Source organism: Laetiporus sulphureus, assembly GCF_001632365.1.
Source record: "Laetiporus sulphureus 93-53 unplaced genomic scaffold LAESUscaffold_1, whole genome shotgun sequence".
NCBI lineage: Eukaryota > Fungi > Basidiomycota > Agaricomycetes > Polyporales > Laetiporaceae > Laetiporus > Laetiporus sulphureus.
The window spans coordinates 744,032-764,978 of record NW_024468510.1 but is presented as its reverse complement, the minus strand read 5'-3'; the positions used below and the strand labels follow the sequence as shown (position 1 = coordinate 764,978).

The 20,947-nt window shown below is 52.5% G+C and overlaps 9 protein-coding genes across 9 annotated transcripts; 3 read left to right on the top strand and 6 right to left on the bottom strand.

Moving 5' to 3' along the window:
* Positions 1-726: 726 nt before the first annotated feature.
* LAESUDRAFT_719053 (glucose-6-P dehydrogenase) lies at positions 727-3,718 on the bottom strand. The gene is made up of 8 exons (XM_040907555.1): positions 3,158-3,718; positions 3,062-3,096; positions 1,947-2,616; positions 1,811-1,887; positions 1,551-1,752; positions 1,192-1,496; positions 989-1,131; positions 727-909 (listed from the first exon to the last, which is right to left on the bottom strand). Exons 1-8 carry the CDS (start codon positions 3,243-3,245, stop codon positions 876-878), a joined length of 1,554 nt encoding a protein of 517 aa, XP_040770258.1. The 5' UTR covers positions 3,246-3,718; the 3' UTR covers positions 727-875.
* On the top strand, positions 3,522-4,344 carry LAESUDRAFT_709935 (uncharacterized protein; the record flags this gene model as incomplete). The annotated part of the gene is made up of 4 exons (XM_040906736.1): positions 3,522-3,829; positions 3,891-4,034; positions 4,092-4,206; positions 4,264-4,344. 4 exons carry the CDS (start codon positions 3,522-3,524, stop codon positions 4,342-4,344), a joined length of 648 nt encoding a protein of 215 aa, XP_040770257.1.
* Positions 4,345-4,728: 384 nt separating this feature from the next.
* Positions 4,729-5,608, bottom strand: LAESUDRAFT_639454 (uncharacterized protein; the record flags this gene model as incomplete). The annotated part of the gene is made up of 6 exons (XM_040903542.1): positions 4,729-4,856; positions 4,912-5,040; positions 5,117-5,169; positions 5,236-5,350; positions 5,410-5,489; positions 5,550-5,608. 6 exons carry the CDS (start codon positions 5,606-5,608, stop codon positions 4,729-4,731), a joined length of 564 nt encoding a protein of 187 aa, XP_040770256.1.
* Positions 5,609-6,444: 836 nt separating this feature from the next.
* LAESUDRAFT_14154 (uncharacterized protein) lies at positions 6,445-7,226 on the bottom strand. The gene is made up of 4 exons (XM_040901325.1): positions 7,079-7,226; positions 6,962-7,018; positions 6,841-6,901; positions 6,445-6,762 (listed from the first exon to the last, which is right to left on the bottom strand). Exons 1-4 carry the CDS (start codon positions 7,131-7,133, stop codon positions 6,486-6,488), a joined length of 450 nt encoding a protein of 149 aa, XP_040770255.1. The 5' UTR covers positions 7,134-7,226; the 3' UTR covers positions 6,445-6,485.
* A 466-nt stretch (positions 7,227-7,692) lies between these two features.
* Positions 7,693-8,809, bottom strand: LAESUDRAFT_733357 (uncharacterized protein; the record flags this gene model as incomplete). Its single annotated transcript, XM_040910419.1, has 8 exons — positions 7,693-8,018; positions 8,071-8,139; positions 8,196-8,266; positions 8,314-8,332; positions 8,383-8,447; positions 8,509-8,569; positions 8,628-8,705; positions 8,770-8,809. The coding sequence occupies 8 exons, from the start codon at positions 8,807-8,809 to the stop codon at positions 7,693-7,695; spliced, it is 729 nt and encodes a 242-aa protein (XP_040770254.1).
* A 2,030-nt stretch (positions 8,810-10,839) lies between these two features.
* LAESUDRAFT_808291 (uncharacterized protein) lies at positions 10,840-12,748 on the bottom strand. Its single transcript, XM_040914051.1, has 7 exons — positions 12,441-12,748; positions 12,316-12,393; positions 12,204-12,264; positions 12,066-12,154; positions 11,914-12,009; positions 11,796-11,864; positions 10,840-11,744 (listed from the first exon to the last, which is right to left on the bottom strand). Exons 1-7 carry the CDS (start codon positions 12,574-12,576, stop codon positions 10,957-10,959), a joined length of 1,317 nt encoding a protein of 438 aa, XP_040770253.1. The 5' UTR covers positions 12,577-12,748; the 3' UTR covers positions 10,840-10,956.
* Positions 12,749-13,155: 407 nt separating this feature from the next.
* On the bottom strand, positions 13,156-16,221 carry LAESUDRAFT_638666 (acetoacyl-CoA synthetase; the record flags this gene model as incomplete). Its single annotated transcript, XM_040903481.1, has 14 exons — positions 13,156-13,275; positions 13,335-13,400; positions 13,482-13,737; positions 13,805-13,889; positions 13,945-14,226; positions 14,284-14,422; positions 14,484-14,649; positions 14,705-14,809; positions 14,928-15,206; positions 15,263-15,310; positions 15,363-15,417; positions 15,477-15,513; positions 15,705-15,853; positions 15,909-16,221. 14 exons carry the CDS (start codon positions 16,219-16,221, stop codon positions 13,156-13,158), a joined length of 2,100 nt encoding a protein of 699 aa, XP_040770252.1.
* Positions 16,222-16,859: 638 nt separating this feature from the next.
* On the top strand, positions 16,860-17,881 carry LAESUDRAFT_668644 (uncharacterized protein). Its single transcript, XM_040905383.1, has 4 exons — positions 16,860-17,149; positions 17,207-17,356; positions 17,415-17,493; positions 17,561-17,881. The coding sequence occupies exons 1-4, from the start codon at positions 17,094-17,096 to the stop codon at positions 17,708-17,710; spliced, it is 435 nt and encodes a 144-aa protein (XP_040770251.1). The 5' UTR covers positions 16,860-17,093; the 3' UTR covers positions 17,711-17,881.
* Positions 17,882-18,040: 159 nt separating this feature from the next.
* LAESUDRAFT_13671 (uncharacterized protein) lies at positions 18,041-20,946 on the top strand. The gene is made up of 16 exons (XM_040901307.1): positions 18,041-18,306; positions 18,364-18,514; positions 18,574-18,659; positions 18,716-18,734; positions 18,784-18,905; positions 18,967-18,984; positions 19,050-19,054; positions 19,109-19,124; positions 19,179-19,209; positions 19,284-19,417; positions 19,490-19,590; positions 19,651-19,704; positions 19,754-19,816; positions 19,870-19,887; positions 19,936-20,388; positions 20,447-20,946. Exons 1-16 carry the CDS (start codon positions 18,210-18,212, stop codon positions 20,771-20,773), a joined length of 1,695 nt encoding a protein of 564 aa, XP_040770250.1. The 5' UTR covers positions 18,041-18,209; the 3' UTR covers positions 20,774-20,946.
* The last annotated feature ends 1 nt before the right edge of the window (position 20,947 follows it).

The window sequence follows — 20,947 nt, the reverse complement described above, 5'->3', positions numbered from 1 at the left end:
CCGCGGCAGAAGCGACAGAGAAGACAAGAACAACGTATCACTGAGTCCAAAGCAATAGTCTCCGGCGGGCTCCAGAGTAGTATAAGAGTGCATGTGCCCATCTTCAACACTCAAACCGGCAAAACGCACGTATGTAGCGATTTGACAGACTATCTATCACCGTAAGTAGCAGCGTGTGTGCCCCAGCGCCACGCGCTCGGCGATGTGCTGTTTCATCTCCGGTGGGTGCGAGACAGGTCGTCCTTAACCATGAAATCGGAAGCCGATTAGCGTGTCGTGCACGTGGAGTGCTGGCTGGGAAACCTTCAAAAGGATAGGACAACCTCTGCACGCCGCAGCAGATAGGAGAGAACATCAGAGCTTTGATAAGTATGGGATACAATACCGGCAGATACAGCCCTGGAAGGAATTTCTCAGCAACTGAATGACGCTTGAGCAATGCAGAGCGTTGGCGTTACCTGACACGTTCGCCTAGATGTGCTGAATGGTAACCTTCTACCGGTCTAAGGGGGACAGGTCGAGCCACAGCTTGATTCCCGATCACGACGTGGGTGAAGGGTACCGAACAACGATAGCGTTGTGCTTTTCGGGTCTGCAAATTTACGTAGGTCCAGCCGGTCGAGACTCGACAATGTCGAGCATCTCGAACAAGTGAACATTTGGTGATCTAGTCAAAGCAATGCAGATGTCTTCTGGGCAGTGATACAGTTTCAATTACACAACATACAAGCAAGATTCTAATTACCACTCTTCACAAACTTCTTTGCTTTCTCGCGCTCCACATCCAAACAGTCAATGCATCCGCCGATAATAAGACATCAAGCTTCAAGACTCAGCTAACATGACAACGAGACTCGGCATGCACACGTAAAACTTCACAACGATGCTAGATTCGTCACCGGCCACTCGCTATATGCGCATTAGCGGAAGTAACAAGAAGGTGGCGAGGTTAAGAGCATGCAACACAACGTCAATGGACGGAACTCACTATTCCGCAACAGTCCGCTTGTAACCGTACTTCGCGATGAACGCATCGAGCTCTTTCGGACCGCGCGAGCCATATGGGTAGGGAACGGGCTTCGGCGAGGGCCCATTCTTGCCGTCTATCCAGTGAAGAATTGGGGTGAAGATCTGGTGTGCAGCAACATGTAGGTCAGCTCTGTACATTCAGTTACATTCGAGAACAACTACCTTCCAGGCAACGTCCAGCTCATCATCTCGGACGAAGTTGGAGTGGTCACCCTTGAGTGCGTCAAGAATCAGCGCCTCATATGCCTCCGGGATCTTGGCCTCCACGAAACGCCGCTTGTACGTCAAATCCATCTCCGTTGGGATCGCACGGGTGTAAAGACCAGGCGTTTTCGTGTTTAACTTCAAGTATACAGCCTCCGAAGGCTGAATGCGGATGACGAGCTCGTTACGCGAGATGTCCTTGAAGATACCCTGTGTCACGTCCTTGAACTGTATCCGGATCTCTACCTTTGCCTCGTTGAGTGCTGCGTAGAGACCTGATTAGTGACACATCCAGCAGAACGTCAGCTCATTCCAACCTTTGCCGGCCTTCAAGATGAAGGGCACACCCTCCCACCGGGGGTTGTGGATCCAGAGCGTGGTCGCGGCATACGTGGGACAGACTGAGTTGTGTGGAACTGTGTCGTCATCGAGGTAGCCGGGCTTGCCGTGCGCAGCGACGTACTGGCCGAGTAAGGTATCACTGCGCTCAATGGGCGGGATTGAACGTAAGACTTTCACCTGTGCCGAGAGGTGAGCAGAGCGAGCACTACACTACAGATGAAAATGGGCTATGCACCTTCTCGTCACGGATATCCTCTGCCGCGAACGAGACGGGTCGCTCCATGGTCAGGACGCTCAACACCTGCAATAAATCTGTACGAAGATGACGTTAGCTTGCCGTTTTCAAACAAATTCGGTGAATATATGCAAACGGTTCTGGAGGATGTCACGAATGATTCCGAATTCATCGAAGTATCCGCCACGACCTTCGGTACCGAATGGTTCTTTGAACGTAATCTGGACATTACTGATCGAGTTCTTGTCCCAGAAGGAGCTGAATGCGATGTTGGCAAAGCGAAGCACGAGCAGATTCTTAACCATTTCCTTCCCGAGGTAGTGGTCAATCCGGAAGGTTTCATCTTCTGTCCAATGTTGCTTCAAGGATCCAAGAAGCTCACGGGAGGACTCAAGGTCTTTCCCAAACGGCTTTTCGACGATAATGCGGCATTTGCCGATCTTTGGTGGGAAATAGCACTGATCCTTGAGGTGTTGTGCGACTGGAATGAAGACGCTGGGAGGAAGAGCAAGGTAGAAAATGCGATTGCGTTCCATGGTTTGGTATCCGGACTCGAGATTCTCTACGTATCTGTTGAGGTTCTCGAAGGATGGCGAGTCCTCGTAGCCACCTGAAATGTACGAGGTTATCTTCTTGAATTCGTCGAGTTTTGTCTTTCCATCAGCATCATCATCGTCGACCTTGATGTATGATGTGACACGCTTGTGATACTCGGCGTCATCCATCTTGGTGCGTGCATAGCCGACAATTTGGATTCCCTTAGGAAGGAAACCCATCCGGTACAGACCGAAGAGAGCAGGGTACGTCTGTTAACTTGTGAGTTAGAATACTGCTAAAATCGCCCCGCCATCCAGCAGCCTGTGACACATAGACACTAAAAAGCAAGCGTTCGAATGGACGGCCGGCTTGGCGGGCGGGCTGGTATAATGTCGGAAACGTTCGTGTACGAAATTGCCTTCAACAGTACCATCGCGCTTATCAGTCATCGCCCCTGCCATCCTCGAAAGCACGTCTGGCCCGCGAGGTGCTGTAGAGTAGCTGCGGGGGACATCAACCCCGAGGCCCTCATGCATTGCCGAGGAGTGTATCTTTTCAAGACTGCACCTCGTTGGAACGCGCCTAAGCAGGGGGTGCGAGCTACGGCCAAGATCCGCGTCGATCAATTGCAGCATGCCCACGACAAAGCAAACAGTCCGCGGCATACAAATCACGGTCGCAGCCTCGCCCCCGAGAGAACAGACGATCACTCACCTTCTTCTTCGCAAGATCTCCAGAGGCGCCCAGGACTACATGGGTAGGTATGACGCATCAACAAAACGCGGGGAGGCGACGTGCGATCAGACGCACCAACGATGATGGTATTCTCCTTGAGCTCGTCGTGGGCGGCCTCCATCGAAGGGATGGTGCCCGACATCGCGCGCGGACGGCCAGTCATGGTGGTAGTATTCGAAGATGTCTAGGGAGGTGGTGAATGTCGAGAAGGAAGGAGAAGAAAAGAGAGACGGGGAGTGTGAGAGGACGAGCAGTCGTTGCTTGGGAGATCTAGAGGCGCCTGCTCGTTCAGCAGGCGTGTAATCGAGGCTTACAGTAATTCCCTCGAATCGCCGTCCATGATGACAAGGACATGATGCACCCCACTTCACGTCCCGTGCCCCGGTCCGGCCTCCGTTCCTCTCTTCCCACACCCTCGTTCGCCGAACTCGCCGCCGCCATGGCCGTCGACGACAGCAGCACGGACGTCGTCCTCCCACCCCTCCCCGACGTTGCCATCGACAAACTCCGCGACCTCGTCTCCGCACAGTATCTCGACTGGGACCCCGCCGCCATCCACATCCGTGCTGGCGCCCTATTTGCCCATCTTAAGGCCGTCAACCGTGCTGCCAATGGTGCCACCCGCGCGCGCAAGCAGGTTACCGCCGATGCCCGCCATGAGATGGACCAGACATACCTTGGCCTGCAGAATTTGCTATACGAGAAGCGACATCTTGAGCGGGAGATAGAAAAGTGTCGCCAATTCGCGTGAGTGGCCTATATCCAAGTAATTGCCCGCACGATCTGACACCGCCGCGCGGACTGGCAGCTCAATCTACCAGGATATACCATTGTACTCTATCGAGGAGTTCACTCAGCTTGCGCCAGAAGAGGCGAGGACTGAGGGTGTGCTGGCGGACGAACATCAGCTGATGCTTAATCGGCTGAGTTTCGAACTCGTGGAAAGACAGAGGTGCGCCATACTTGCTCATAATTGGCCCGCTACATGCTTAGCTCTCTATCTGTAAAGGCTCGATCAGAAACAGAAGGATATCCTGAAGGAGAAGGAGGAGCTGCTCAAGGAGAGCAAGGCCAAGCTCGCCACAATGGAATCTGTGAAAACTCAGGTCGACACTCTCATCAAGGTCTGTGGGAACTACTTTCTCTTCGTCATCAGTATCATGAACTTAATTCACGTACAGACTGCTACGGAGGTGCAGAAGAAGGTGGCAGACCTCGTGCAAAGTACAGACACCCCAGCAAACACACCGGTGCCGGGTTGATCGCGTTGCTTTGGATTAACGGGCTTTCGATACTTAATGCCTTCTACTACCTCACTGCAATCCAGACCCACTTACCTGCTGGATACTCGTTGAGAACGACCACATTCCGTTGTTCCGATGCATCAGGCCCGACGAGCCGAAAGCTATCATGCCTGAGACTTGGTTACCAGACAGTTGGGTACAGTGAATTTACATACAGCTATTTACTCCGAGCGAGAACGACGTAGGGGTGTAACACAAGCGTAGCTGGAATGAGATGCGGAGGAATGAAAAGTCCGTGTGATAAGTAGAATGCAACCGAAAAGGCGAGGAACAACTTTCCAACAGGCGGAAGCCAGGAAGGAGGCAGAGGTGACTAGTACGAGCGGATAACGTACCAACGAGTCACGACTCGGTAGCCTCTTCCTCGCTTATGCTGCTGACTTCGCTCATCTCATCGTCCTCTTCATCCTCCTCTTCCTTGCCTGCTGCCGCGTCCGCAGCCTCCTTCGTCGCAAAGCGCTGCACATATTCTAGTCGCGAGATATCAGTCATAGCCGTGGGAGATAAGAAGAGATATACACGCACCCTTGACCTTGGCATCGTACTCCTTTGGGTGGCGCATGAGCAGTGCAGCTGCCTCACCGTTCAGCGGGTCACTCGGATTGGGGTAGCGCAAGAGCTGTGGAAGGAAAACTTCGAATATGTTGATCATGTCTGCATTATCGGGCCGCATGAGTATGGGCTATGAATTGCCCTGGGAAGGTGAAAACTGTAAGGCGCGAGCGCTCACCGAACATAGGTGACCAAGTCTGGTTGATGACGTCCAGGCACACAGAGCCGCTCCTGCGGGCGCGCGGAGCTATCAGTCCAGGTGACGAGAATAGAGCGGGGAGGCAAGCATGCACGCACAGCTCGTCGATGTTGGGGTGGAAGATCTTGTTCATGAAGCCGATACTGGGAGACTTGAATGGGTACTGGTCAGGGAGCTCCACATGTATCTTCCAAACGCCACCTGCGAAAGGTGCTGTCGCCACATAGTCAGCACGCCGGTGGGCGACCATTTATGAAGAGAACTATGCTCACTTTCTGCAGGACCGTAGAAGCGAACGTAGAACTCCTGCATGTTATCATTGACGAGGTTCACCTCGTAATCAGACATCAGCCTAACCATCAGCACGGTCGGCACCCTGAGATAAAACAAGGAGTGGAGGCGGGAGACTTACAGCTTCATAACATCGGTTTCGATGCGACGCTTGCTTGGGGCACTGTAGATATGCCACATTGACTATCAAGATATGTAGAGCATACCATTAAATTATAGGACACTCATCATGTTGATCCTTCTCTACAGAGGGGTCCGTTGACGTGCGAAGGATGGGAGTAAGCGAGAAAGAGGTGAGCGCAAGATGAGCGAGCGATAGCTACAGCGGAGGCGAAGAGAGGAGGACGTTGGATGGTACTGGTAGTAACCGCTGGGAGGAGTCGATCACTCTCGGGAGCACCCTGAATCCAGTATAGCCCGGGCCCGGACCCGGACCGAATACGGAATGTACAAAACCGGCAGTCCTCGGGGTCTCTGCAGTGCTCTCTACGGATTCAAACTTTGTTTTATTGCTGCTTCGGAGGCATCCAATGTGTATGTTTCGTCGGTTTTCAGCTGGCCGCTGAGCTCTGTATTCCCGAAGCTTTCCTGCTTGCCCATCTCGATGCCCTATCACTGGCTCACACCGTCCCATCATTATTCAGCTAAGAACGGCAAGTGTTGCGTCAATGTTTCCGACAGAGAAGCCATGCATTTCACATAGCGAGAATGTTTTTCTTGCGATATACACGGGCTCGGCCGCTTCATTTGACCTTTTCTCAAAGTGGTACGCTCTCAGCTCGCGAAATGTGGCTCTTGATTGAGGAGGGTGTTATGATCGCCCATGTCGCGAAGTCCGTGCGCTCATCTTGCACACAAAGTTCATATGATATGCCGCTGATCATGACTTTAGATTGTATGCGATTCGTGCATGAAATTATAGCTGAAGTCATGTATCATATAGCTCCGCAGCTGGTCTCCCGCCTTTGCATATGAGATATCCGTAAGCCTGCTAGAACCTCCGTGGCCTCTGGTTAGCGGGCTCACTGCGCAACGTGCCTATGCTTCATGCCGACTCTCAGTACCAAATCCACTCTTCCTCCACGCAGGATACCGCGTCGCCCCCGCAAGGATACGACCTCCACCCATTCGTGAGCCCCGGCTCCCACCTTCCCCTTCCCGCGCCGGACCGCATGGCCTTTGCAAGAGGGATTTCGTGTCTAATCGCCGCTCGCCACCCGCATGCCGATCGGACGTACTCACCGAACCAGACCATGCCGAATGCCACGACGAGCATCGTCTCCTGCTGCGCCCGCGTGAGGAGCGGCCCGTTGTGCCTGCGGTGCGTGACGACGCTGCGAAGACATCGGGGTCATCCATGCGATGGTGAGTTCTCCGTACGTGCGGAAATAGAGGGGGATGGAAATATTCACAGAAGTGACATGGAAGCCAACATCAGCATAGCCACAGCACTCTGCATTAAGCTGTAGGTGTCTAATTAAGATGATCAGAACGTGCGCTTTTGGATTCACAGCCTCAGGAGAGGAGACTGACTCGTGGAACGAGGGACCAGCCGTGTTAGGGCATGCGCTGAAAAGGTTGCCAGAGCTACTATCAGAGCGAAGTTCTCAGTATCCTTGACATCCCATTCCGTGTCTCTGCACTGCGCACCTGCTGTAATGGACCGCACTATCTGCTCCCGGTGCAGTTGCCTACCGAGCTGCATATCTAGAGCAGCGCGCTATCTGAGGTCAAGCCCAAGGATAAGTCTCGTATCAGGGTATTTCGACGGCAACAACACGAGGCGGCTGTTCGGTGGGGCTCCTCGTGATCGCTCTCACGCACTATCCTTGCCTCGAGGCTTTCACACGTCGTGCACAATCGAACGTCGCATTACAATCATATACATAGGTTACATACATAGTCCGTCGAGGATGACAGCGGCAGTTCCTCTTTTCCCTCTCTCTTCCGCTCCATCGGTCTGATCCACGTTGTATGATAGCTCCATGAAACTCCACGTTTCCTCTGATATTCTTTGGTTCCGTTCCGCGAGCGTCGGATTCGAAAATGCAGTTTGAAATCTATGTAGCAGTAGGAAACGAGCATTTGTTTTTTCGTCCTTCCAAGGGTATTTCATAACATCAACGTTGAGAAAATTTGGTAACATTACTGAACAAAGGGGACCATCACAAGAATGGTTAGTATCGCATTTCTTCCAGATCCCACCCGGATACAATAGCACGTCCCTCTGTGGTAGAGGCGGCTGTGCTTTCGACCCCAGATCTTTAGGGAGTGGTGCTCACCGCGCCAGGAACCTGTGTTACTGCTGGTGGACCACCCGGTGCTCCAGGCTGAACGATCACTGAATGCCCTGGGGCTTGCTGTACAACATAGCCCCCATTGATCATCGGAGTCATGTAAGGCACCGGCATATATGCGCCTGTGGAGAAGCCCGTTTGCTGTCCGGGAGCAAAGGCCCCACCGGAGTATGGCCAGCCAGGGAATTCGCCAAACCAAGGCAGCTCGAAGATGGGTTCCGCCCACGCATATGGGTGGCCCAAAACGCGAGCGCGGCTTGTCAGTGCTATCAAAACCCATAGGTATATGGCGACTTTCGGGTTCTGTAAAAACACTTCAGGGCGGAAAAGATAGATGAAACCTACAGAGGCAGAAGATCATCCAAGAGAATGCTTCAATGACCTTCATCTCGTAGCACCATGAGCTAGCAGAGACTGATAAGGACTCCTAGTCAGAATTTTGGAATAAATGTAGGTATTGGGTAACTCACTGGTTCCCCCATTCTTGGTTGGTCTTGTGACGCCACCAAGCGCGTCGCATTGGATCCAGCCTATGGTGTCGCTAGTGTGCGTCAGCTTCAGTAAGATCAAGTACATGAAGATACACACGTCGACCATGCCCCCATGGCTGTGTTGTTTCGTCAATATATGCTATACAGAACCACCCGGTGCACCCACCTAGCCATGATGCACCGAGTATGAAGAAGGCAATGGCTTCGGTGCGTGGTGAAGACCATGATACCCTGATGAACGGCAAGGGATGAACGCTGGAGAATGAGCTGATACGGCTCGCACTGCACTCACGTTATTAGGAATACAAGTATTGTCAGTGATGGCACAATAAGGGAAAAGATCCCAAAGTCATCTGCATGCGTGTTCCGTTGAGTATGTCAGTGAGCGGACGCAACCCATGAGCCACCAACGTTGTATGTTTGGCAGAAAAATGCTTCCGAGGTATGCTGCGATGCCAAGCACTGTCGCCGAAAGCAGCAGGATCGCGACTATAACAAGATCATTTCTATCAGCATCTCGAGCCTTCGAACAAGGGTGATAGACACAGCGCACTGAAGCCGTAGAGGCGCATCTCTTTGAAGAGTTGCGTCATCTAACAATGCGGCCGTCAGGCCCGATTAGCGGCAGATCCACTCAGTGGACGCACGATGACAGTCAGAGAGTACACGAGTATGAGGCCGTCGACGCTGCCGAGGGCGGGGTATAGAGGGAAATGAAAATTGAAGGCGAATCGTGAGGGTCGTGGAGGTCGTGCAGTGCACCTGGAGAAGTGGAGCCCGGAAAGGCAGATATCTTGATGTCTTACATACGAGTCTCGGGCGCGACGAGCATGCTTCGTGACGTCAACCTAAGGCATACCGCATCACATGACTGAGAAACACCAGACCGGTAGCTCGTAAAGTTACGCCTTGCTCCACTGTATGCGCTGACGACACAGGCTCCTCCCCATCTCGCTTTCGGGAGTTTGGGGGGCCCCATCCTATGGGTGGGACATTGTGCTTCATCCCGCCACCTCAGCCACATATCAGCCACAATTTTCAGACTCAGCCAAGGTCAAACTCCGCACTCTTATTCCCCTCCAACTCCCTACAGCGGCTGGGAGAAAACATGTGTAAATAACGGAGGCCGGATGCAAGCTGCCCCAAAGTAGTAGTTGGTGCTCCCCGAGCGCTAGATTTTGTACCGACCTAATCAGGAATCAAATATTACATCTATTGCATTGTGCAAATATGCTCAGCCCATCTACCCTCAAAGGAGAGTGCTTCTGATATTTGCACACCGGCAGAGGCATGCCTTGTAAGGTTTGTCTATGACAACTTCAATGCTGCAATCAGAAACGTGACACCAGGAGTTAAAAATGCAAAAGAGAGCCTCTCACATCTCACAGCTCCGGACTCAATCATGGTGTCACCCTCAATGATCTGCACTGTTCTAGATAGCCATGGAAATCCTCAGCATTGAATCGCGCTGTTGAGTGCCGTTTATTGATGCCTTGCCATAGCAGGACTCTTGTACCACTGTTATCAATGAATGTTAGAGTTGCCGGAAATTTATTACAGGCACCTATCAATAATCTATTTCCTGGCCTTGCTGACTGCCAATTGGGGAAGGCAAGCCACCGACCTCCGTTATTTACACATGTTTTCTCCCAGCCGCTGTAGGGAGTTGGAGGGGAATAAGAGTGAGGAGTTCGAAGTTAGTGATCGCATCATGATCGAGCACGTGAATGATCGATCTAGGATGTGGCACTGTGTAGCCTCCCTAGGATGGGCCCCCCCAAACTCCCGAAAGCGATATGGGAAGGAGCCTGCTGACGACAGCGCCTTGCATAATTGCGTTAAACAGCCGCGAAAAAAAACTTGTTTGTCCGGCCAAACAATGTGACCGTTACAGCATAGGCGCCCACTGTGGGGGCCACAGTGAGCGTGAGTGACGCCAGGAGCCTGAGGCCTGAGCGACCGCGTTCCCCTATCGTAATGCTAGCGATGACTCGTCAACTTCTGCACTTGAAGTCCTCCGGTACCAGAGTATACACTCCACGTACTAGGGGACCGATGGTCTGTGTAGCGTTCGCCAGAATCCGGGAGGACGAGCGAGCGGATGATGGAGCGGGGCAAGGAGAGCTCGGGCTTATATGCCGAGCTCCCTAATTAGGATTACTTTATATATAAGTACATTTTTGGAATATTACGTAATGTGGCGCCAGCCACAACGACTTCACTGGGTGCTCTCGGATTGCTCCCTCCGGGCATTCCCAACAGTCTGCATTGCTGAGATATGATTGCCAGTTCATGTAACGTGACTTGTGACCAAACTCTCGATGTATGTTGATGACTTGAATCCAAGCTGATGGGGCAATGCAGAGATTCTGAAGTCTGTTTAATTGTCCATCCACCTTCATTGTAGATTTATACAATGCATTTTCAGGTTGACAAACAGTGCAGGTGTCCTAAATTTCGACATGCCGCTGTGGCCGGCGCTGTGAGGCCACATGGGCGCGCCTATCCTGTAACGGTCACATTGTTTTGGCCGGACAAACAAGTTTTTTTCCGCGCTGTTTCACGCAATTATGCAAGGCGCTGTAAGGGCAGCAGGACTTTACTGGTGTAATCACAATCCATTGGCGGTGTTGTACAATCGTTCGTATGTCTGCTACAAGTCGTCACCGTGATAATACAGCCGTTAAATAGCATCGGAGCCATGCTCGCATGCTCCATCTAGTCGTAGCATCATCGCACATCACCGCCGGGGTGATGCGTCCCTGTGATATCTGTCTCTCGGCCGAGTATCCCGCACATGCGCTTGGTCCGGCGCTTTGTGCGGGTGCCAGTAGACGTACGTCGGCGCCTCATTGCGCGTCGGTCCATCTGCTGTCGTCTGCGGTAGGCGACCTCGAGAGCGTGACTCCTGCCGGCGCGGCTGCGAGCGCCCGGAGTCTTGTCTGTTCACCTGTGAACGTGAGGAATCTTGTCGGTAGACCCGCGTACGCGACGAGTCCTGTCGGTTGACCACCGTCCGCGACGAGTCTTGTCTGTCCATATGAGAGCGAGAGGAATCCTTCCGATATACATTGGAACGCGAGGAATCCTGGCGATCGACCTGTGTTCGTGACGAGTCATTGCGATTCAGGTGAATGCGCGAAGAGTAGGGATCGACCTGTGTTCGTGACGAGTCATTGCGATTCAGGTGAATGCGCGAAGAGTAGGGATCCCCAGTATACACCTTCGTGTGCTGGGTGTTGTCGCGCTTCGCCAGGGGACGAATCAAGTCGATGATTCGCCAAGATTCGCGTTTGGGTTCCGATGCCTTCCCAACGAGAGTGCGCTGGGAATCCGAGCGTTTGTTCTCCTGCATGGCTGGCCTTGATTGCGAACGCAACTTCGAGGTTACCGGTAGCGGTAACTTCGGCTGCTTGTTTGAGCCACCAAACCATGGGTAGGCCGTAACCGGGGTGATCCAGACTTCTCTCTTGCCAAGATAGTGTTGCCGCAGAGCGAGGGTCAATAAGAATAAGAAAAAACCAAGAACTGTGCGCATTCTCAGAAATGATATCACTGAAATGCGGAATGGGTACCTACGAAGGATGAGATTGAAGAAAGAAAATGCCTCCAGGACACGGTATTGCGCTTGATAGATCTCGGTGTTGACTATCGGAGAGTCAGCAGGGTGAAACGGCCACATCATTGACACACTCACATGAAGGGAGCGATATGACTTCGTCAGATTCGGCTGATGAGTAACATTCCACATCCGCGTCCTCCGCATCGGAGGTAGCAATAAACGCGGAAAGGGCTGTCCGAGAACTGGCGTCAAGACGAGACGCCACCGATCGGATACGGCAAACATACCTAGCCAGAGCACTCCTGCGAATCCCAGACACGCCAACTCAATTCTCGTTGAGATGGGACTCCGCTCTTTCCAAAGACCAAATCCAAACCTGAAGGGATCCTTAATACCCGACTTATCGCAGCAAGGGTTGTACTTACAGCGCCAGAGTGATGAGAATACTTGCAGAGCATACAAAGATTGCAAAAGGAACGAAGTGCGCTGCACGTGCATTAGCCATGCGCTCCTCGCCGCAGACATGACACCACTCACTCAGCTCGGACGATACAAGAATGCTATCGAAATGTGCAGCAACAGCCAGGCAGATCACCGTCCACATCAGAACCACGACTGTGAAGCATGAGCGAGGTTTCTGTGCAGCTCGTGCCATGACTCACCAAAAGTGCAGAATCTGATTACATTGACCACGGACGGCATTGCAGGCTTAAAATGAAAGATGGCAAGGAATGGTCGTCTGGCCGATTGCGCTTGCGCGCCACGGCCATACTGCTCCTTCGTATACGGGGGGCTCATCGTGTCAAAGGAATGGGTCGGGAGTCAGAGCAATGAAAACAGCGTGTGCGTGAAGATATGACGCCAGATAACGCGCGGTTTCGTTGCGTGAGCTGCGTTCCCGTTCGTTCGACGTCGACCTGTGCAGAACGGCGACCACAGCTGGGTCGCGCAAGGTAAAGCCTTGGGGGCCCGGAAGGAGAGCGGAAGGGGGGGGGGGGGGAAGTTCCGGTGTTCGGATGGTTTACATATCTTCCTGATTGCTAAATTTTATCGCTGTCTGTGGCAAATTTCCTGCCCAGCCACGGGCCCTGGAAGCCTGAAAGACAAGGTGTGATCAATACGGCCCATTTCAAGCTGCCTCGAGGCAATTGATTGTTGTGGGAGAACGACATAAACGGAAATTTGGAACTGCGGTGTACACGATCGTGAACACGCGTCGCGTTATTTGCCGCCTAACGATGCCAAATATCGGCAGATAGCTCCCCGGCACTTATTCTCATTGGCTCTCCATGCAGTTAAGTACGTTGGAAATTACATTGTTCCACCGGAAATGCAGATAACACACAGATAGCTACAAGCTCCGATTTAGTTCCGTTCTCACTCCACACCTCTCATTTCGGCCCTCAAAGCCTTGCCCACCGCCTCATATTCAGGCAGACACTCCGGGTTTCTCAGGGTAGCTGGATTGACGCTAGACAATGGCGCCCCATTGATGATCTGATGACAGCCTCAGCCGCCCGCAACACGTTGAACACACGGATTGAGCTGAACAATACCTTCTTTACTGGCACCTCCACACGCTTCATGTTCACGGTGTACGGAATATCGCGAACTTGGATGATCTAGAGTCGGCAGCACAGCATTCGCATGTAAGCGGGCAACGTGTTAGGGCCCGACGGGTTGCGGAGGGGCATCAAACTCACCCGGGCGGGGACATGTCGCGCGCTTCGCCGAGAACGCACCTCGGCCTTGATCTTTTTCTCGAGCTCTGGGGTGAGCGTTTGCCCTTCTAGAAGCTTCACAAAGAGAATCACGCGCTCATCCGTGCCGTCGGCAATGCTCTGCCCGACCACAAGACAGTCGACGATGGCGTGGCCTGCATGCGATGTCGACGGGGAGAAACACAGCTCTATCACGTCGTAGATCTCAGCTGAGCCAAACCGTATCCCTCCTGGATTGCTGCGATAAACGTGCATTGTCAGCCTGGAATGACGAATGACGGCCAGAGCTCGCCGCGAACACGCACAGAACGCCATCGCTCCTGCCCAGCATTATCAGCCCTCCTCCATTTCCTGCCCTCGATCGCGTGAGGATGACATGGTCGCCGTGGACTGCAGATCAGCCGAGTTCAGTGTCAAATCGATGAAATGCGCGGGCTATACGCACACCACACGTCCTTGAATTCTGAGAAATACGCCTGTTGATATCGTGCTTGGGCGGCTTGAACAGCCTCCTCGGAGCCGTAGCCTGGCAGGGGCCAGAAGCCCGCTGGCATGCACGGAAATGGTTTGAGACAGACCAACTCTCCGGCCTCGTCTGGCTTGGCTGGCGTCCCTGCGGGCGTGAAGACCTCAACGGCCATCCCTAACAATCTACACTGAACCTCTCCACGGAACACCGGGAGCGCCGTGCACATCCCGGCGAACAGTGAGCATATGTCTGTCCCGCCTAATGTCTCTCCTATCAGCAAGTGAAGAAGTACGAACAAGTCTTTGGAGCTTGTACCTGTAATAGACCCGAGAAGCACATCGCGCTTGATGTGTTCGTAAACGAAATCATATAAAGACGGCGCGAGTGGAGAGCCGGTTGAATAGATATGGCGTAGAGAAGTAAGCTTGTGGTGCTCCGAAGGCTTGTATGATTTCTGAGAAGGTTTCGCAATCACGCCTCACAGGACGGGCAAAGGGCATTTGAGGATAACTCACGGACAGCTGATCAATGTACTTCGCGCTTGTCCCAAAAATCGTAATACGGAGTTCATCCACGAGTCGCCAGAGGTACGCAGGATCGCGCAACGGGCTGCCGTCGTACAGCACCAAAGTACAGCCTACGCTCAACCCGCTTACCAGCCAGTTCCACATCATCCATCCTCTGTAAGCGTGTACGTCAAGACCACAGTTCCAGAACATATGAGAAGAGCACACACGTGGTGGTATAATAGAAAAAGACATCCTCTGGCTGCATGTCGGCACATATGATGAGCTCCTTTTTCATTTGCAGCAACATCCCACCAGCCCGGTGTACTATCGGCCTATCTCGGGAGTGTCAACGGATTCTACACAAAAGATTGCGTCGTTACGCACTTGGGACGACCTTGATATCGTGATCGATCATTCATGAACGTGGCTCAAAGTTGTCAGACGACCTACTCACCAGTCGTTCCAGAGCTGAACAGTATCCAAAGCGGCCAGTTGAAGTCCAAGCGTTGCCATTTTATTTCGCCCTCAGGAGTACGTCCCAACTTCGCCTTCTCGCCCTCAGCAGCCAAGTCTTTGAAATCCATCCAAGTTCTGTCCCACTTTGCGTCTTCGCTTGGCATCAGCAGATGACGAATTACGACCACCTTCTGTGGTATATGTCCACGCTCCGAGAGACCAGATAGGAGTGTCTTCAGCTTCGGTATGTGCACATGCACTTTGGCGTTATAGCTAACAGCAGCGAGTCATGAGGCACGGCCATGACAAGACAATGACAGCGAACATACACGACACCATCCACGGAGATGACCACTTTGGGCTGGACCTGCTCAAACCTACGTTATGGGAGGTCAATCGGCGTCTTGAATGGTTATAGTTTGATCACACCTCTCCAAAACTCCTTCGGGACCAAAATCAGCTGCAGCGCTGACCCATATGCAACCTTCAAGGAGTCATTTACTTTGAGAATTACGAGTGGGAAATTCGCAAAAAAGGACCGACCGATTGCAGTAGCTGCAAGACAAGCTGCTACATTTTCCTGAAAGAAACCAGTGAGCTACTTGAGTTCACCTGTGCAATGCAATGTTTGCCGTTGCGATGCGTCATGCGATCCGGCGGCAGCGGACACGTCACACGCGATGATTGATGCGCAGTCAACACCAGCATGTCGGAAATCACTCCTTGGAGCGACGAGGGCTGATGTCATGATTACACGGACATAACACCTACAATGCAATTGGAAGCGTACGACGCAACTCGATCTCCCGCTTCGAGGCCGAGAGAAAGGAATGCAGAAACCAGATCGGCGACGAGAGAATAGAGCTCCTCGTAAGATACCCGGCGAAGAGGACGGTTGGGGTTGGCGGGGTGAGGCTCAACTGAAGTAGACGTCCATTCCCGTGGCCTTTCAATCAAGGAAATGCTGGCACATACTGGCTTCAATCAGCGCTGTCTTGTCCGGGGATCGACAGCGGAGCATGTTTTCAGCCCAATTGAGCCTGGCTTCTTTAAACCAAGGAGGGCTCGCAGGAGGCAGGGCGACAGTGTCGACAACATGTTCTCCCTTGGTCCCAACGACTCCAGTGTCATCCCAGACCTCGCTCCAGAAGTCGTCGATGTTGGTTGTGGACCATTGGTAGAGATCGTAGTACGAAGAAAGGGTTAGACCGTGTTTGGCGTTCACACGTCTCAGGAACTGGAACGTCCGAGACAAGTCAGGGGCGGGCGGATTGTAGAGCGCATCCATAGCTTGTAGAATGATCCACCCGAGCAATATGTTTGCGATGCTCGGATCTCCGCGATAGAACGCAGGCAGCACGACACGCACGTTAATGTCCGCCCAATGAGGAGGAGTGCTGACCAGATGTACCTAGAGCGCGGTTAGAAGCATTCCATTACGCGGGCTCTGTTAACGCCGCAGCTTACAACGCTGCCTCTCACAGGCCGCCGTATGTTGCAAAGCAATTGCTTGAACTTTGCCTCACGAAGCTTGGCTTAACCGACTTTCTGGTCCGTTTCGCCGCAAGATAAGGTATGCGACAACAGCGAGGGTTCTCCTGATACCGCAGAACCGAAAGAGAGTTTGAATAGTTCGATCTAGCGATATGTGGCACGGATTGCCACAGCCCCCATTGGACTGAAATGAGCTGACACGGCCATGACACAAAAGCATGGATCGCACCACGTAGCCCTCGGACGATGGGGTCGGTGGCGATGGCCGCCAGCAAGCAATTTGAAGAGGGATGAGCCGAATGAATGCCGTCGTGACTCAGCCGCAAGGAGAACAGCGTCGGCGAATGTCCGAAATCATTATGATTTGCCGCGCACGTGCGATCTGGAAATGACTGGTGGCCGCGTCTTTATATGTACGCGATCTGTGGTCTTTTCCGAATCACTCACGTTTGTTCATCTCCCACACGCTCCCGCAAGAGGTTAAATCTGCCCCAGCTCCATTCCTCCGGTCATATCTGTCACCTGTTTCGGCCTTCACCCTACAAATAGAGCTTCGTCATCCCCTCCCTCCCCCAATTTCTGTTCGATACCTTGACCCAAAGGACATCACTGTAGCCCCTCCCTCCCTCGTCCACCTCGCTTACACGGCCACTGAGTACCCCATCCATGGATCGCTTCCTCGCACCGCATAGTCCAGAGGCCATGGCGCACTCACACCTCACGTACGTCTACCCTTCCGTTAACGCCACTCCGCTTTTGACAGCCTTTTCTCTTCGCAGTGAAAACTGGTTCAGCTGGGACACAGAGCATCCCTCCTTGGACGAGACCCTCATCTCCGGCTGTGCCACATATGAAGCCTTCAAACGTTACCTCAGTGGCTCCGACCTATACCTGCTGCCTCGGTCAAGGGCTGAGTTGGAGAGCATTCTGTATGTCACCTTTGTCATTATTGTTGGAAGACAGCCGCTGATGCTCTATGTCGTACAGAAAGAGATATGCATATGACACCATTCACAATACTATTGCCAAGGCAAGATCGCCTATCGAACGTGGCGGCTATAGTCGGGTACGTAGAGCACTTTGATGCCTCTCATCTCTGTCTGTCGTGGCTCAGGCTGACTCATCGCTCGCAGACTTGCCACCTGGTGGAGAAGTCCATCAGCAAAGTCCTAGACGAGAACGATAACGTGTCCTTCCTCCTCGACCTGCACAAGCAAGAAATGAACTGCGTGGCCGCGGAGATGGGCACGTCGCCGCCGACTAGGTCCATCAAGATTAAGTAATTATGAGGAGTCTATTGTCAATCCGTCGTCGTCTCTTGCTCCTGCCATGTTGTTCGTTATGTTGACCTTGTTGCGACCGAAGTTTTGACGCATTTGTAGCACCACCTGCATAATTATTAGACGATGTTTTTGTATGTTGTAAATTGTTCAATGCATTGCCTTTGTATCTCCAATCGCGCAGATATCGTTCGATGTCCTAGATACTGGGCCACTGCACCCTGCGCCAAAGTCTTTGAATTCGGATGTACTGAGATCAATAGATGCGTTGAAGGAGCTTGGCCGGAACTTGGAAGGCTGACGTCGGCAATATCCGAATAGGACTAAGAACTGCCTTCTCAGAGGCTGAGAGCCACTGCTGTTCAAACTCGACGAACGTGCGAGGACTCCATTTGGCACTCTCTGCGATGCGCCTGTTAGCCTGACCTGAGCTCCGAGGCTATTAACTACCTTGCCTTTGTTGCTCCCCACCACACTCATCGTCGAGGATTGTTGGCACGACATGGTCGACCTGAAGCTTGTGCTCTTGCTATTCCTGAGCTTTGCCCCGGATGCCATTGCTGCACCATCGCAGGTTCCCATGGGCGTTGCGTTGAATCGTGAGTGCTCCATTACTCTGCGAGGACGAATTTTGACGTGGTCGTCGGCTGACTCAGGTCCTCGCAAGCTCCAGGGCAGATTCCTTCACATCACGGACATCCATCCAGATCCGTACTACAAGCCGGATGCCTCTGAAAAGTCCGCATGCCACAGAAAGAAACCGAAGAAGGCTACGCCACGCTCTGGATACTATGGCTTGCCATACAGGTGCGCGTTGAGATGGTTGTTCACTGTTAGCGAGGGGCGATGCTGACATGGAAGGACAGTGGATGTGACTCGCCGCTCACGCTTACGAACTACACTCTTGACTATCTCGAAAAGGAGTGGTCCGCAGACATTGACTTTGTGGTTTGTCAGTACATCACATTCCTCGACACCTGTTGATTGAATGACTAAGAGAATTCGCAGGGACGGGGGACAGTGCGAGGTGTGACTGAATTAGATCGTGCTTCGTATTGGTATTGATTTAAAGGAAGGCACGATAATGACCGGAAGAACCCTCGGACGACAAATGAAATATACATGTTGAACCGCATAATGGCTCAGAAGATGGAGGAAGTCTTCTTGAGCAAGGGCATACCGGTGATCCCAAGCATTGGTACGTTGACACCCACGTAGCGCATGTTTCTTATCTTCAACTTCGTTCTCGCCTCTCCTAGGAAACAATGACGTATGGCGTATGTACATTAAACCTGTCGCTCCGTAAATTGCAACTGACGGCATCCTTCTGATTGTGCTACAGCACATGTGAGTGCATCCTTGGCCTTTCTTGATTCTGTGAGAGCTTATTCCTGATGTTAGAACATTATGCTGCCAGGTATGGGGCATTGAGTCTAATTGCAAGGGGAACTGACGGAGCAGAAGCCTTTAGGCCCTAACAGCGTGACATCTGAATTCTCATCGTACGAACTATCTGTTCTACGTGCATCGCCTCGTTTGTTGACTGTTTCCCGGATCTTGTGGTCATCTCGTACAGCATTTGGCGGTCGTTCGTTCCATTCGAATCATTCCAAGTCTTCCAGCGAGGTGGCTACTTCTCCGTGGAAGTGATACCGAATTCCTTAGCAGTCGTCAGCCTCAACACGATGTATTTCTATGACTCGAATCGAGGTGGGTATTCAGAATCCTTTAAGCGCGTGTGAGGATTGGCCTTGAGCTAATACCGATCACCATGGTAACCAGCTGTGGGAGGATGTGATCCAACCGATCCAGAAGACCCCGGAAACCTGCAGTTCGACTGGCTCCAGGTGCAGCTGGAAATCTTCCGAAAACGGGGCGTACAGGTTCGCATCCATTCCATGGCATTCGGGTTCCATGGCTGAGTCTGCTATTCTTCTACTTAGGTTTGGTTAAGCGGACATGTACCGCCATCGGCAGACAATTTCTTCCCTGAATGCGTAGGTCTATCAGAATTGCTTCAGTTGAATAAAGCTCATATTGTGACAGTACGTCCGTTATGCAGAGGTGGCTCTGCGCTACCAGGATACGATTGTTGGCCACCTTTATGGGGTGAGTAACGCTTTGTCTCTTAGATGCTACATCGGGTCTAACATCGAATCTAGCACATGAATGCTGATCACGTAGGTTCTCATTAGCACTTAACATCGATTGTGTCTTACTATCATCAGTTCTTCTTCATCGATGCTGAGAGTATACGCGAGGAGCGCAACTCCACGCCCACACGTGGGGACCCTCACGATGAAGGACGCAAGGGCCTGTACAAGACGTTACTGAGAGTCTTTGAGGACATCAAGACACCGCACAAGATCAGTTACGACGACTACGGGGTGGTGAACGTGTCGCCATCCGTGGTGCCAAATCCATATCTGCCTTCTTTTCGAATATTCACATATAACATAACGGGCACCCCGTATATCCCAGCTGATGTCAGGCGAGCAGGGACATCAATTGAGGCTGGAAGTGATTCTGCTCGTAGCGAGGACAGACAAGCTGTGGATTCATCTGCGTGCCAGGAGCGCGACTCTTGGAGCCGGACATGTAGGCTGTGGCAGCCTTGGCACTCTAGCCCTGATTCGCCTTCTCGGACCAACACTCTTTGGTCGCCGCTGGGCTACGCTCAGGTGAGGCTCGCTTAAGTCGACTCTGCGATCACTGGTTGCCAACGTTCTCCGTCCGCAGTACTATATTCCCAGGTCCAAATTGGAGGCGGGAGACAAGAAGCATGCGCCGAAATACAAGCTGGAGTACCTCACATATCCTGTGTCGGTGCTGCATCCCCCCAGGGTCGCCGACACAGGAACGTTCTTGTACCCTATACCCCTGCGCCACCTGCCGAAGTCACTTCGGAACGCCACCATCACGAAGTCGAAGTATGCCCCTTATAGCTTGGCAGATCTGACAATCCCGTCGTGGACGGACCTCGCGCGACGGCTGGGAGACGTGACGGAAAAGAAGCTGCGCAAGCGGTTCAGACGGTTCATGTACATGGGAGGAGAGGAGGCGTAGAGAGAATTGTGTAGGATAGCGGAGATGTGTACGCGGCGTGCGGATTGTATTCTTTTCGGATGGATCCATTCTCAGAGGACATTTCTGATGAAGTTGGGAACACAAAGCCGCGGGCCGGGGGAAGAGCCGCCGCGGGGAGACGCCGGGCGTTGTGGTGGTTCGGGCAAAAAGAGC

Bases quoted from the DNA above. Each gene is read 5' to 3' on its own strand.
- LAESUDRAFT_719053 (XM_040907555.1), bottom strand. From the start codon at position 3,245: ATGACTGGCCGTCCGCGCGCGATGTCGGGCACCATCCCTTCGATGGAG. The intron at 2,617-3,061 runs GTGAGTGATCGT...ACAAGTTAACAG, and splicing joins GAGATCTTGCGAAGAAGAAG to ACGTACCCTGCTCTCTTCGG. The intron at 910-988 runs GTGAGTTCCGTC...ATGCGCATATAG, and splicing joins AAGCGGACTGTTGCGGAATA to CGAGTGGCCGGTGACGAATC.
- LAESUDRAFT_14154 (XM_040901325.1), bottom strand. From the start codon at position 7,133: ATGCAGCTCGGTAGGCAACTGCACCGGGAGCAGATAGTGCGGTCCATT. The intron at 6,902-6,961 runs GTCAGTCTCCTC...CATCTTAATTAG, and splicing joins GCTGGTCCCTCGTTCCACGA to ACACCTACAGCTTAATGCAG. The intron at 6,763-6,840 runs GTGAATATTTCC...ATGTCTTCGCAG, and splicing joins TTGGCTTCCATGTCACTTCT to CGTCGTCACGCACCGCAGGC.
- LAESUDRAFT_808291 (XM_040914051.1), bottom strand. From the start codon at position 12,576: ATGAGCCCCCCGTATACGAAGGAGCAGTATGGCCGTGGCGCGCAAGCG. The intron at 12,010-12,065 runs GTATGTTTGCCG...GTTCTCGGACAG, and splicing joins CGCAGGAGTGCTCTGGCTAG to CCCTTTCCGCGTTTATTGCT. The intron at 11,865-11,913 runs GTGAGTGTGTCA...ACTCTCCGATAG, and splicing joins AGTCATATCGCTCCCTTCAT to TCAACACCGAGATCTATCAA.
- LAESUDRAFT_668644 (XM_040905383.1), top strand. From the start codon at position 17,094: ATGGATCGCTTCCTCGCACCGCATAGTCCAGAGGCCATGGCGCACTCA. The intron at 17,150-17,206 runs GTACGTCTACCC...TTCTCTTCGCAG, and splicing joins ATGGCGCACTCACACCTCAC to TGAAAACTGGTTCAGCTGGG. The intron at 17,494-17,560 runs GTACGTAGAGCA...CATCGCTCGCAG, and splicing joins AACGTGGCGGCTATAGTCGG to ACTTGCCACCTGGTGGAGAA.
- LAESUDRAFT_13671 (XM_040901307.1), top strand. From the start codon at position 18,210: ATGGTCGACCTGAAGCTTGTGCTCTTGCTATTCCTGAGCTTTGCCCCG. The intron at 19,418-19,489 runs GTGGGTATTCAG...CATGGTAACCAG, and splicing joins TTTCTATGACTCGAATCGAG to CTGTGGGAGGATGTGATCCA. The intron at 19,591-19,650 runs GTTCGCATCCAT...TCTTCTACTTAG, and splicing joins TCCGAAAACGGGGCGTACAG to GTTTGGTTAAGCGGACATGT.